The 15,435-nt window shown below is 44.9% G+C and overlaps 1 protein-coding gene across 7 annotated transcripts in view; it reads right to left on the bottom strand.

Moving 5' to 3' along the window:
• The window catches only part of LTBP1 (latent transforming growth factor beta binding protein 1), a 941,660-nt gene that overhangs the window by 273,708 nt on the left and 652,517 nt on the right, over positions 1–15,435 (bottom strand). For all 7 annotated transcript variants that reach the window (XM_033937066.1, XM_033937071.1, XM_033937073.1 and 4 more), the window contains exon 9: positions 14,552–14,623. In XM_033937066.1, coding sequence (XP_033792957.1) covers positions 14,552–14,623 — 72 coding nt within the window. The remainder of the gene's footprint in view (positions 1–14,551; positions 14,624–15,435) is intronic.

Genomic DNA, 15,435 nt, shown 5'->3' with positions numbered 1-15,435 from the left:
TGCACTACATGGCTAGAACTAACGCCAGCTCAATGCTGGCATTAGCATCTAGCGCATGTGGCAATTTAGCTCGCGAAAACTGCTAGCGTAGCTTTGTAAAAGCCCATAAGGTTCAGGGTCGGGTTCACAATGTTATTGTTTATCAACATTTCAGTGTATTGCTCTATGTATTTGTTTTCACTTTCCTGTGTTAAGTATTTGAGACTCTGATATTTCAGGACTTTGATTTTGTAAGCGGTTCAGAATGAATAAATGGGCAGGATATAAATATTTAAATAAATAAATAAGTAATGAATAAATACAATTTCAGCTTCAGTTACTTGTTACAAAGAGAAAGGGAAAGGGATTGAGGCTTGTATGCCACCTTTTTGTAGTTTTACAACCATACTCAAAGCAGTTAACATACAGGTACTTCAAGCATTTTCCCTATTTGTCCCGGTGGGCTCACAAACTATCTAATGTACCTGGGGCAGTGGAGGATTAAGTGATTTGTCCTGAGTCACAAGAAGCAGCGCAGGGTTTGAACCCACAACCTCAGGGTGCTGAGGCTGTAGCTCTAACTACTACTCCACACTCTCTTCAGAGTCTAAGAACCTAGAATATATGTTAATCATCATATAGGAAGCAGTTTCTCATAGCAGAACCAGTGGAACCGAGTTTGATTCCCATCGCAGATCCTTGTGCTATTTAACTCTCCATTAGCCCAGATACAAAAATTAGATGGTGAGCCTACTAGGGACAAAGAAATTACCTGCATATGGTTGTACTACAAAAGGCAGTGTATCAAAAACACGACTCATTAGTCCATGAAGTTCAAGTTTCAAGTTTATTTAGGTTTTGATATGCCGCTCATTGTAAAACTGAGTGATGTACAATAAAATGGGGATAAAAAGAGAAATTATATATTAAGGAGGGATACATACATGATAATAAAAGACATACATCCTATATAATAAAACCCTAAGGGTTTTGTGTTCCCTGCCACCGTGGTGTGTAATCCGTGGCCGTGTTCCATTTTAGAACCCGGCGGCAGGGAACACTCTGGCCTCTCCCCTCCTCCAGCCCTCACTCACCAACCGCTGCTGCTGGAGGAAGCTGCAGGCAAGCTCTCTCCCAGCGGCACCAGAGCCGCATCATCGCCGCCCAGTACCACTGCTGACGCCGCTCTTCAAAGAAGCCTGGTGAGAATAGCGACCACCTGTAACAAACTTCGCTCAGCACCTCAGTAGTACGTTTCCTCTGACATACGCGATTGCGTCAGAAGGAACTTGCTACTGAGATGCATAGCGGCCTGCGAGGTTCGCTACAGCTGGCCGCTATCCTCACCAGGCTGCAAACAAACATGCTGGACAGGGGGAGCAGGTAAGGGGCGCTGATGGGCCGGGGAGCAGGGAAGAGGGACAGGGGGAGCACGGAAGAGGTGCTAATGGACGGGGGAACAGGAAAGAGGGACAGGGGGAGCACGAAAGAGGTGCTGATGGGCTGGGGAGCAGGGAAGAGGAACAGGGGGAGCACGGAAGAGGTGCTGATGGACGGGGGAACAGGAAAGAGGCTGCAAACGAACATGCTGGACAGGGGGAGCAGGTAAGGGGCGCTGATGGACCGGGGAGTAGGGAAGAGGGACAGGGGGAGCACGGAAGAGGTGCTGATGGATGGGGGAACAGGAAAGAGGGACAGGGGGAGCACGAAAGAGGTGCTGATGGAGTGGGGAGCAGGGAAGAGGGACAGGGGGAGCACGGAAGAGGTGCAGATGGACGGGGGAACAGGAAAGAGGCTGCAAACGAACATGCTGGACAGGGGGAGCAGGTAAGGGGCGCTGATGGACCGGGGAGCAGGGAAGAGGGACAGGGGGAGCACGGAAGAGGTGCTGATGGACCGGGGGAAGGGAAGAGGGACAGGGGGAGCACAAAAGAGGTGCTGATGGACTGGGGAGCAGGGAAGAGGGACAGGGGGAGCACAGAAGAGGTGCTGCTGGACACGGGGGACATAAAAGGAAGGGAGAAGGGCTACTGCTGGACAGGGGGAGCTGGCAAGGGGTGGTGGTGGACAGCGGAGGAAAAAGAGACAGAAAGACAGACAGAAAGCAGCCAAGGAGAGAGAGAGAGAGAGAGAGAGAAAGACACATCTATTCTAGCACCCATTAATGTAATGGGCTTAAAGACTAGTACATAATAATAATAATAGACATAAGAATACATTAGGGTAAGAGTGTAATAGGAACAGGGGAAGAACTACAATATTTTGATAGAAAAGAAAGTGAGCCAGCACAAGAGAAAAACAGCAGGAAGCAGATAGAGAGAGAGAGAAAGAGAGCCAGCAGTAGGGAGAAAGGAGCAGAGAGAGACAGACAGAGAGGAGAAGCAGAGAGAGATCCAGGGGACAGCAGCGAGAGTAAGCTCCACCCACCCCTACCGCATCAGAGAAGTCATCATCCGAGCTCCCCCTTAAAAGGGGAGGAGCCAACGGCCGACTAAGGCAGGAGCCAGCACAAGAGAGAAACAGCAGGGAGCAGATAGAGAGAGAGAAAAAGAGCCAGCAGTAGAGAGAAAGGAGCAGAGACAGACAGAGAGGAGGAGCAGAGAGAGATCCAGGGGGCAGCAGCGAGAGTAAGCTCTGCCCACCCCCACCGCATCAGAGGAGTCATCATCCGAGCTCCCCCTTAAAAGGGGATGAGCCAATGGACGACTAAGGCAGGAGCTAGCACAAGAGAAAAACAGCAGGGAGCAGATAGAGAGAGAAAGAGAGCCAGCAGTAGAGAGAAAGGAGCAGAGAGAGACAGACAGAGAAGAGAAGCAGAGAGAGATCCAGGGGGCAGCGGCGAGAGTAAGCTCCGCCCCCCCACCGCATCAGAGGAGTCATCATCCGAGCTTCCCCTTAAAAGGGGAGGAGCCAACGACGCACAGCCATTCGGCGCACGGCGAAGGCGAGCGGCAAAGGCGCTCGCCTTAGAGAGAGCGCCTTTGCGAAGGGCCTCAAGAAGGGCAGAGTCACCACACCCAAGGACACCAAGGAGGGGCAATCAAGGTAAGGAAGCCAACAAACAACCAAACAAGTGCACATATATAAGTAACAACAGCAGAACATACTCAAACTGCTATCCTAAGTTTAGGAACACCAACCAACACAGGACACCACAACACTAGTCGACACTAGACAAATGCGGCACATTAGGAGTGGATACAGGGAAAAACATATAACAAGGAAATAAGGAAGTAGCAAGCAGCATGCACAGAAGAGAACACACACTCACACAAGCAAAAAGCAACAGTAAAAGAAAGGAGAGTACTCCAGAAAGGTGGACAGCAATGGAAGCAGAGGGAATCCAGAAGATGAGCTTTACAGTGTTCTGCACAGACTGTCATATGTATGACTACCTCCCCTTGGGGAGGCAGTCATATGTATGCGGTCGGTGTCAGGAGCTGAAAAGCTTGAAGAGGGAAGTCAGGCAACTGAAGGACTGGATTCATGAACTGGAAGGACTCTACATCAATATGGCATCACTAGGACACATGCTATCGAAGCGAAACCTGAAATCCTACATTTATGCAGATGACATCACAATCATCATCCCTATTACCTCACTGTCACAAGGGACAGTACAACACATCTCAACTGTCTTCACCATGGTTGAAAATTGGACCACTCGCTTCAAACTGAAACTAAACCCAGATAAAACCAAATTTTTCCTTGCAAGTCCCAACCACAAACTTACGACCACCACCCTGCAACTCAAAGGTCTAACATATTCAATCAATCCCACCATTAAAATTCTCGGAGTCTGGGAAAGGGCTCCGCTGTTTGGAGCAGTTTCTACAGACGGATGGCAGCGCTGTTCCCTTTTTGACTCTCCAGGCGTCCTGGTCCTTGGGTACGACGGATCATTTTGCTTATATGCAGCTTTCTCATTATGTAGCCTCTTTGCCCAGGGACTCTTTGACTCAGTCTTTTGCTGTCACTTTGCATGAATTTTTCTTTGATGCTCAGTGGGATTGGCTTTCTATTTCTCAATATCATCGTAGATTGGTGGCTTTACAGCCTAGGCGGGATTACCAGCGGCTCTTGACTTTATGGGCCCGGGACCTGGGATGTCGCCCGCGGGTGGCGTCCTTGGCTCCTTTGGTGCGACAGATTCCTCGGGTGGTGCAGAGTGCTGAGCTCCAGGAATGTCAATTTCGGGTTCTCCATCGGGGTTATGTCTCCCAGCAACAGGCCTTTTATTTTGGGTGTGCCCCTACAGCTATTTGTCTGAAATGTCGCCGGGTTGCTAACTCTCTGGCACATGGGGTGTGGTTGTGTGCCTTTCTGCCTTTTGGTTGGAGGTCCGGAGTTATTTGGAATCTTTGGTGGGTTATCAGCTCCCCTCGTCGGTGGAAGGGATTATTTTTTTGGCGGATGGTTATTTGGGAGGACTTTCTGCAGGCGACAGTTTGCTTATTCGTAAGTGTTATATTGTGGGGAAGAAATGTATTCTTAATCATTGGCTTCAGGACTCCCCACCCACCATCTGGTATTGGCGCAATAAATTTAATCTTTTAATGGTCAGGGAGTCCATGTCCGCTCGGTTTTCTAGATCTCGGAGCAAGCTTTTTCTGTCCATTTGGGCCTCCTATTTGGATACTTTGCCCCCTATGATAAAAAGCCAGGTGGTCAATCGATTGCGGAAGCCAGTAGTCCCCGTATTGCCAGTGGGTTGAGGGAGGGGTTTTGGGGGTTGGGGGGTCTTGGGTTGGGGTGGGTGGGTGGGTTGCTTTTGGGATTGGATCTGGAGGGCTCCGGGCTATCAGAACACAGGCCTGGACTCTCACTGTTGTCTAGGGTCTCTTGTTGGGTGATTGCCTTTTATTTTGTATTGAAAAAATAATTGAGATTCCTATGTTATGCGTGTATTTTCTGCTCTTGTGAATAAACAGTTTATATTAAAAAAAAAAAAAATTCTCGGAGTCATCCTAGACCGCTGCCTCACCTTTGAAGATCATACCAATGTTCAGGTCAAAAAATGTTTTTCCACCTTTTGGAAACTCCGTTCTATCAAACACTACTTTGATTTCTCCACCTTCAGTTTGCTGGTCCAATCCCTAATCTTAAGCACCTTGGATTATTGCAACATCATATATTTGGGTGCCTACAAGAAAACCATTAAATGCCTTAGACTTATTCAGAACACCGCCGTCCGCCTCATCTATGGCCTCAAAAAGTCTGACCATGTTAGCCCCTTCTACAGAAAACTTCATTGGCTTCCAATTGAAGCAAGGGTCATCTTCAAATTTGCTTGCTTCTGCTTTAAAACCTTGACTGTATCATCCCCGATATACCTGTCACGTCACTTTGTGTTCCCAGGCTCTAACCGAACACGCAATGCCCACCTGTTTGCCTTCCCCTCGCCAAAGGGATGTATTTACAAAAGATTCCTGGACAAAACCCTCTCTTTTCAAGCTGGCAAATGGAATGATTGCCTTACAACCCTCATCTCTCTTGCCCCATCCTACCTATCCTTTAGAAAATCTCTCAAAGCTTACCTCTTTGATAAATTTCTCTAACCCCATCCTTCCTTCCTTTCCTCTCCTTCCTCACCTATATACCTCTTCTTCCCCGGATCTTACTATCCTCATCCTGCACTCCCTTGTAACTGTATATATTCCTTTCTCTCCTCTCTTCATCCTTCCAAAGTATTTTAGATCAATGTAGTCTTGTTAGAATGTTTATTTCTTATTTTTCCTCTATCTCTATTTTTCACTTCTTTGTTATTCTCCAGGTACTTTAGTTAGATTGTGAGCCTTCGGGACAGTAAGGGAATTTCTAAGTACCTATCTTACTTTTTAATTTTAATTGTTTCTGTTACTGGTTACTTTACCCTGGTTAATCAGACTCTGCATCTTCGCTGTAAATGTACAGTAAATGTACAGTCTCTTCTCCTGTAAACCGCTCTGAACTGTTTTGCGGTATACAAAAATAAAGTTATTATTATTATTATTATTACATCACAGAAGACCCACTCAGGACAGCGGAGGACTTCATGAGAGGGAGACACATTGAGGAAGAAGTCAGAGAACTCGAAGAATTCATTGAGGAGGCCTACAGGAGGAGGGTGGAAGAACACGAACATCAGAGGAAAGATGAAGACACGCCAACATGGAAGGGAGAACAAGTGGAAGATGACTCCAAGGAAGATACCCACAGAGGAATCCCGCAGGAAGGGGAGAAATGGTCTAGTCGATTCCCAGAAAAAGAAGCAGCTAAGCACACCGAGGACATAGAAGAAGAAGCAGCGAAGCACTCCAAGGACATAGACCTGCGACCGGAGTGAAAACTGAAGAAGGGGAAGTCCGCAATCCTAGTAGGAGACTCAAACCTCAGGCAAGTGGACAGCCACATAGCAGTTGGGAGAGAAGATCGACTGCTGACCTGCCTCCCAGGAACGAGAACAAAGGACATCGTGGACAAAACTGGAAAGATCCTAGAAGGAGCAGAGACGGAGGAGACTGCAGTAATGATCCACATCGGAACAAATTATGTCAGCAGGAGGGACTATAGCAGAAGTGCACTGATAGAACAGTTCAAGATTCTGGGAAGGAAGTTGAAAATGAGGACTCAGTGGACAGCGTTTTCAGAGATCCTACCAGTACCGAGGGCAAAAGTGAAGAGGCAGACAGAACTACAATCAATAAATGCATGGATGAGGAGATGGTGTAAGGAAGAGGGGTTCCACTTCGTGAGGAACTAAACGTTTTGGGGCAAGAGCAAGCTCTTCAGGAGAGATGGACTACACCTGAGCGCGGCGGGAACTATCTTCTGACAAACAACGTCAAGAGAGGAATAGAACAGGCTTTAAACTAAGAAGAAGGGGAAAGCTGACAGTCGACCAAGTGTCGATGATTCGGGAAAAGGTATCCTGTGAAGATACTATGAGGGAAAAATGCTGGGAAGAAACGGGCAAAACACAGGAGCGGATTGAACCAGAGGAGGAGGATAAGAGGATTGTAGCACAGGAGAAGAAAATAAAGATCGAAGCACAGGTAAAGGAAATGAAGACAAAAAATTACCAGGACTTAAATTGCATATATACTAATGCAAGGAGCCTAAGGAACAAAATGGGGGAACTAGAAGTCATGGCCAAAACTGAGAACCTAGACATCATTGGGGTCTCCGAAACATGGTGGAATGAAGAAAACAAACGGGACATAGCACTGCCGGGGTACAAACTGTATCGCGAGGACAGGTCAGGGCAGAAAGGAGGAGGAATAGCTCTATACATAAAAGAAAGCATACATTCGACCAGAGTGGACACAGCAGCGACGACCAACAAATTGGAATCGCTATGGGTTAAAATACTGGGAAGGAAAGGGCCTGAGATAAAGATGGGCCTGTACTATCGTCCACTTGGGCAAAACGAAACTACCGATGAAGAAATGGAAGCCGAGATGAAACGGGAATGCAAAAACAGTAACACGATCATTATGGGAGACTTCAACTATCCCGGAATAGACTGGAGTTTTGGAAACTCAAAATGCGCTAGGGAGACCGGATTCCTGGAAGCTATACAGGACTGCTTCATGGATCAGCTTGTCAGAGAACCGACGAGAGGAAATGCCACTCTTGATCTAATCCTTAATGGGCTAAGAGGACCTGCAAAGGACGTGGAAGTAGTGGGACCGTTGGGAAACAGCGATCATAACATGATCAAGTTCAAAGTTGAAGTAGGAATACCAAAGGGAAAGAGAACCACAGCGACAACTTTTAACTTCAAGAAAGGAAACTATGAAGCAATGAGGGTAATGGTAAGGAAGAAACTCAGGAGCAACACAAAGAAATGGCAGACTGTAGAGCAAGCCTGGTCTTTATTCAAGGACACGGTAAGCGAGGCAAAAAATCGGTATATCCCCAGATTCAGAAAAGGGTACAAAAAGAGCCGAACAAAAGACCCAGTGTGGATAACTAAAGAAGTGAAGAAAGCAATAGGGGATAAAAAGAATTCATTCAAGAAATGGAAAAAGGGCAAAACTGAGGAAAACTGGAATGAACACAGGAAGTATCAAAAAGAATGTCACCTCATGGTGAGAAAAGCAAAAAGAGAATATGAAGAGAGGCTAGCCAGGGAAGCATGAAATTTCAAACCGTTCTTCAGATATGTTAAAGGGAAGCAGCCGGCTAGGGAGGTGCTAGGACCGCTGGATGACGGAGATAGGAAGGGAGTGGTGAAGGAGGAGAAAGAAGTGGCGGAAAGACTAAACTTGTTCTTTTTGTCAGTATTTAGAAAAGAAGACACATCCAACATACCAGAACCTGAACAAATCTTCAAAGGAGACCAAGCAGAGAAATTAACATCCATGGAAGTAAGCCTTGAGGACGTACACAGGCAGATAGAAAAATTAAAATCTGACAAATCGCTGGGCACGGATGGAATCCACCCTAGAGTATTGAAAGAACTAAAGGAGGAAATAGTGGAACTACTACAGCAGATTTGTAATCTATCCCTGAAAACAGGCTTGATCCCGGAGGATTGGAAGATAGCCAATGTTATGCCCATCTTTAAAAAGGGATCAAGAGGTGACCCAGGGAACTACAGACCGGTAAGTCTGACCTCGGTTCCGGGGAAAATGGCGGAAGCGCTGATAAAAGATAGCATCGAGGGGCATCTAGAGAGGCATAAACTTATGAAAACAAGCCAACATGGCTTCTGCAAGGGAAGATCGTGCCTGACGAATTTATTGCACTTCTTCAAAGGAATTAACAAACGGATGGACAAAGGGGACTCCATAGACATTGTATACTTAGACTTCCAAAAAGCCTTTGACAAGGTACTCCATGAACGCCTACTTCGGAAACTAAAGAACCATGGGGTGGAAGGAGACGTACACAGATGGATCAGGAATTGGTTGGCGGGCAGAAAGCAGAGGGTAGGAGTGAAGGGCCACTACTCGGACTGGAGGAAGGTCACAAGTGGTGTTCCGCAGGGGACGAAGAGCGAAGTAATAAAATTCGCGGATGACACCAAGCTATTCAATGGGGCTAGGACTAAAGAGGACTGCGAAGATTTACAAAGGGACCTAAACAAACTAGGGGAGTGGGCGACGAGATGGCAGATGAAGTTCAATGTAGAGAAATGCAAAGTCTTACACGTAGGAAACAGAAACTGGAGGTACAGCTACACAATGGGAGGGCTGTTATTGAATGAGAGTTCCCAAGAAAGGAACTTGGGGCTAATAGTGGACATGACAATGAAGCCATCCGCACAATACGCAGCGGCTGCTAAAAAAGCATAGAATGCTAGGAATAATCAAGAAGTGTATTACAAGCAGAACGAAAGAAGTTATCCTGCCGTTGTATCGGGCGATGGTGCGCCCACATCTGGAGTACTGCGTCCAATATTGGTCGCCGTACCTAAAGAAGGCTATGGCGATACTCGAGAGGGTTCAGAAGAGAGTGACGCATTTGATAAAAGGTATGGAAAACCTTTCATACGCTGAAAGATTAGAGAGACTGGGGCTTTTTTCGCTGGAGACGCGGAGACTTAGAGGGGATATGATAGAGACTTATAAGATCACGAAGGGCATAGAGAAAGTGGAGAGGGACAGATTCTTCAAACTTTCGACAACTACAAGAACGAGAGGGCATTCCGAAAAATTAAAAAAAGGAGATAGATTCAGAACCAATGCTAGGAAGTTTTTCTTCACCCAATGGGTGGTGGACACCTGGAACGTACGTCCAGAGGGAATGATAGGACAGGGTACGGTATTGGAGTTCAAGCAGGGATTGGACAATTTTCTGAAGGAAAAGTGAATAAAAGGGTATAGATAGAGGGCTAGTATACAGGTCCTGGACCTGATGGGCCGCCGCGTGAGCGGACTGCTGGGCATGATGGACCTCAGGTCTGACCCAGCAGATGCACGGCTTATGTTCTTATGAGGGAAAGTCACAAAAGGGAAGAGGGTAAGGGAATTATTTAAATAGATCTTAGATTGATTTGAGATTAAATATTTGAATACATCCTAATCAGTGGTGCAGTTGTATGATGGTGACTGCGGATCTGCAAACTCTTCCAAATCAGGAAATGAAGGCAGCAAATGGTCTTCCTGTGACTCAGAATCCAATATAGATAAGAGCAAACTCACTAGATTCTAAGATTATGATGCTCTTTGCACTGAAGGATTACTATATTTAACAATGAACAAACCTGGAGACATGGCCCCCACCTTGTTCTGCCTCCAGCCCCACCTCCCCAGCTTCATTTCTTTTTTCACAACCCCCAAGCTGCAGCTGGAGGGACAAACTGAGTTTTGGAAAGTCCGTCCATGAACCCGGACTGTCCTGTAAAAAGAGGTTATGTTCAGGTCTTCCTGGATGTCTGGTAAACCCTAGCACTGGTGTAATCTCAATGGACTGAGGATCCTTATAAAAGACACCCGTGAATTTCCTTGCAATATCCTTTTAAAAATCATTGAACATTTTCTGTAAAAAGGAAATGTGGCTGTACTGGAAGTGGTAAGGATACCGAAGGGGATGAGTAATCTGTAACAATAAATAAAATGGAGTTGAAGATGGTAGCTTTCTAGTAGAAAAATGGATTCTCCAGTCCAGCACATGTCTCTGTACTGATGAAACAGTCTGCAATGGGATGTTTGTACCTGACTCTCTGTGCTGGGATATCTGTGGTGCCTACTCACAATATGTACCAGTTTTCAAGAGTTTCACTACTGAAGGCAGCAGAGGATATCATGTGTACTGAAATGCTGATTTCTGGCAGTGGAAAAACATAGCAAACAACAGGAACTTTCTTTAATATTGGCACTGTGCCATGCTTCTGATCTTCTATTATCCCCATGCATTCAGAAACATCCAAACAAACTCGAACATAAACACAAAAATATCCCACACTTACATGTCTATCAAGCCCCACAAACTTTTACATCCCCACAGATCATCACACACTCCTACTCCTTATACACCCCCCTCCTTTATGACCCAAAGGCACAAGCACTCTATAAACAAACACATAGGGCCTGATTCTGTATAGGATGCCCAGTCTCAGCAGCCACCTAAGCGGTTTTTGAGAACTGCACACAGGCGTCCTATATAATCACGAACCCCACCTAACCACCCCGATTTTTTAACCGGAGTCCATGTTACAGGTGCCAGTTAGAGAATCACATTGCTGCCAAGCTGATTGTGGCAAGTTAATCTCTCTGCCACAATCAGCTGGGCAGCCAAAGCAGGAAACCCCCCAGCTGCGAAATCAGCCAGCAGGAGGAATGCCCAGTCTCTCCTGCCAGCATGCCCCCCCTGAATGTCCTCGGCAGGAAGGATTCCCAGTCCCTCCTGTCGGCACCCCATCACAGGAGTTGCCTAAGGGATCTGGTCATTTGGTGTCTTAAGCCACTCCCAACATCCCAGAATGAACTGTGAGGAAAGCCTAAGATTCCGGTTGGCCCCTCCTTAGGCACCTGGTCCAATCAGAGCCTTAGGCCTCTCCCTGGTGCATTCCAGGATGCACCAGGAAGAGGAAGGCAAGACATTCTGTGGAGGCGGGCCTGCAGGCTGGAGGGAGCAAGCATCCCTCTGGCTGGCCTGCAAGAAATAGGGACAGGGGAGGGGGGTCTAAGGTGGGCTTGGGGTGTCAGGTGGGCATATCTTCATGAGGGTTCTGGCAGGAGGGAGTGGGCATCCCTCTTGCTGGGGATATCTTGGTGGCGGCAGGAGGAATTGGGTACTCTTCCCAATGCGGACTGTGTCAGGAGGGTTTGCTGTTGCGGCAGGATGAATTGGGCACTCCTCCTGCTGTGGACATTTGGGGGGGGGGCTTCGAGAGTTCTTGCAGGAGGGAATGGGCATCCCTCCTGCTGGTCGACTTTGTGGGGAGGACGGGTTCCCTGCTGTGGCCGCTAAACTGATTCCCTTGCCACGATCAGCTCAGTGGCTGTGTTTATTTGAAATGTAGACCAGCATTTTGCTGGCCTACATTTCAGGCACCTATTGCGGCCCTAGGGAGATGCCTAGGGCCGCCTAATGTCACCTAAGGCCACTTCCGGGCATAACCACACCCTTGCCTAGCCTTAAGTGAGTTAAGTGGCCCTATGCGTTTCCCTAGGCTCATGAAAATGCTTACAGTGTAGGTGACCTGCGTCGGGGTGTGTTTTTTTTTTTTTTTTTTTTACATGTGTGCTGATTGGCTGGTTAGACAGCAGTAGGACACCTATCACTGCCTACAATTGGGATGCTGTTTATAGAATTTGGCCCATAATGTACACTTCCATGCACTGGTCCCCACTTTCTATATTAATTCACAAGGCACACTCCTCACTCAGACACCCATGCTTCCACATAAACTGACAAACCTAATCACGCCTACAACCACATAAACTACCTGCTCCTATACCCACCCTACCAACTTACGCACACATTTTCCACACACACATCCTATCTAGACTCCCATTCTCTCTGAAAGCACATACCCATAACCCTCACAGAAACGCTTCCACAACTCTATCCTGAAAAATATTCCTGAAGGCATGCCTCTCTAGGAATTTCCTAATTATTTTTGTACTCCTCCATGAGTACTTTATCTGAAATGCAGGGAAAACAGTAAATTTAGTTTCGTTTCCTTACTTGCTTCTTGACTGTAAGAGCTCATCCAATCAGGAGCCACAGCTATTCTGGATTTTTTGACTAGCTCTCAGCCACTCAACTTAGAATCACAGTTTCTGTCTAAAAAAATGTGCAGCTGTATACACAGCTAGGTACCGAATCTAGGAGCCAAGGAGGCAGCATCAGGCAGCATCAAGGAGCAGAAACTCACATATTAAATTCTTCAGTGAACTCTAAAAAAATTTAGTGCTTGCCAAATTGAGTTAACATATGTTAGTCAATTAGAGCAGGTTAAAAAGCAAACATGTATTAAAACAAATCCAGAAAAGGTCTGCAAATCAGGAAAAGGCCAAATGTACCAAATACAAACCTAGTAAAAAGGGAGACCAAAGAGGCCTTAGCGACGAGACAATCAAGGCACAAGAAAAGAATCGTGAGGATAAGATGTCAATAATTCAGCCACTGGTGTAATGTTCAAAGTTCACTTTATTGATAGTAGCATTGCGAACTCGAAGACTCAACAGTGGATGAACAGTTACAGTGTTTCGGCATCTATGCTTTTGTCAAGAGTCTATTGAGCCATGACAAGTTAAAAACAATAATAAAAATAATATGAAACACATAATATAAACTAATAAAATCATAACTAATAAAAGCACATCAAGCAAAGAAAATATATGTATTATTAAACAGAAAATGATAAAATCAATTTGCAAAGACAGATGGACTTTACATCCGTGGCTGAATTACTGACATCTAATCCTCACGACTCCTTTGTTGTACCAAACACAAACATTCTTTCCTGTACACATTCCTAATAGCTACTGTTACCTACTACTACTGCTACTAATTTCTATAGCAATAGAACTATGCAGTTCTGTACATATACACTCGTAAGAGACAATCCCTGCATGGCAGAGTTTTCAATCTGATCTCACTGTTACAATTCCAGCTTTCCTGAAGACCATACCATAAGAGTTCAAATGACAGTGTAGGCACTGTCATTGCTAAAGTCAATCTTTCCAAATAAACTTTTCAAAACATCCACATAAAATAGCATAAAACCTAAACAAACAGAAATGGGAAAAATCTGGGCTTAACACAGGTTAATATTGGAATTTTACATTACATTACAGATTTCTATTCCGCCATTACCTTTCGGTTCAAAGCGGATTACAAAAAGAGTTATGGAAGAAGGGTTACAATGTTAGATCAGAGAAGGTTTCCAAGAGAGGGAAAAGTAGGATCTGGGGTTAGGGAGGGGATGGTAAGAGGGGGGTTAAGCTTTATCATGGAATTTTCTGAGTGCTAAACCCAGATTGCCCATAGCATTTTTTTAGGGTTCTTCTTTTGTTTCAATGCAGGTCATACGCTAATATTCCCATTAGTATACGGTAACTGCAAAGGATTGTGGGAGTGCCTACTGCCTTCTGGATAACATAGAAACTCCAACTCTTCACCCATGACATGCCCCCTCCAAAAATATTTCTTTAAAAAAATCTATAATGTGCAGGTTAGCACATGCAAACAGGCAAAATACTGCAAGACACTAATGCAAATTAAGGGCTTTAGGCCCTTTAGTAAAATGACTCCATGGTGGATTTTCCAGAATTTCTAATATATTTATTTATGACCACAGAATTATATATTATCCATTTCCAATCTCAACCCCACACCCATCCCCGTTTATCAAGCTATATAGCCAAGCAACGCAAGCTAAATGCCAAGCTGCCCATTCTATTCCTGTGGACAGTGGGCAGCTCAGCATTTAACTTGTGCTGCTTGGCAGTGCAGCTTGATAAAAAGGGTGGGGTGGGGTCAGTGAGCTAACACTAACATAGTTTCTTGTCCTCACTTTAATTTCAGAAGTAATCAGCTGAATATACTCAAATACAAGACAATATTCTTTGTTCCATATATGCTGTAACCAGATGATAAATAAAACAGAAATTAAATATTCACAAGATCTTACCTTGGCAATAGGAGGCATTGACTCGCTTGTATCCTTGAGGGCATTCTGACATTTGTCCATATCCAGGATTATCTGAAAAGAGTACATCATTTGTTATCTGCTGGAGTAGATAAAGTACAGTCTAAAGTTTTGTTTTGGTTTTTTTAACATGACTCAAGAAATCGGTACGGTTTGGAGGTCAAACATTGGTGAACAACATTGATTAGTGTTAAGAGGAAAATGATCACAGTTATTTTGTTTTAATGAAGATAAGCATATATTCTTGCAAGAAACTACAAAAAATGATTCCCAAATTAACTGTAAATGCTTTTAATTTGATAAATATATGTGGTGGTACCCAGAATCATACAAGAGAAAGTATTTGCACTGAAATTATGTAGATACTGTATATACCTATAGATACACAAACCCCTCACAAACGTGTTCAACCTATGAAAATTCTTAACTTCTACTTAATTTTTTGCAGCTATATTTTGACTTAAACATTCTGAGATGTTCTTTCCAACTGTTCCAGTGAACACCATAAATAACATCCCTACACTTATGTTTGTGACATTGTTAAAAAGCTTAAGGAAGACTTTCTGGATGTTTTGTTGTCTGTTATTTATTTTTTGGTAAAGCTTTTTTGACGATATAATTTGTATTTACAATTAGACACCACGGCTAAAAGCTTGCAGCATCTTGTGCCATTGACTTGTGCTTAAGTCCTAGCGACTTGATGAATTACAGATTTAAAAAAAAAATTGGTTTTGTGCTAGTCTGGTAAGGTCCTCCAGCATCATCCCCATGGTTGCTTTTGTGTCACTCACACACTAATTTGAGAACCATAAAAAATGTTACCACTGAAACTGCAAAGTAATGGGGGATCCAAGATTTCCTACTCT

Source organism: Geotrypetes seraphini, chromosome 3 (genome assembly GCF_902459505.1).
Source record: "Geotrypetes seraphini chromosome 3, aGeoSer1.1, whole genome shotgun sequence".
Lineage (NCBI taxonomy): Eukaryota > Metazoa > Chordata > Amphibia > Gymnophiona > Dermophiidae > Geotrypetes > Geotrypetes seraphini.
The sequence above is the reverse complement of the archived record's forward strand: the minus strand, read 5'-3'. Positions and strand labels throughout refer to the sequence as shown.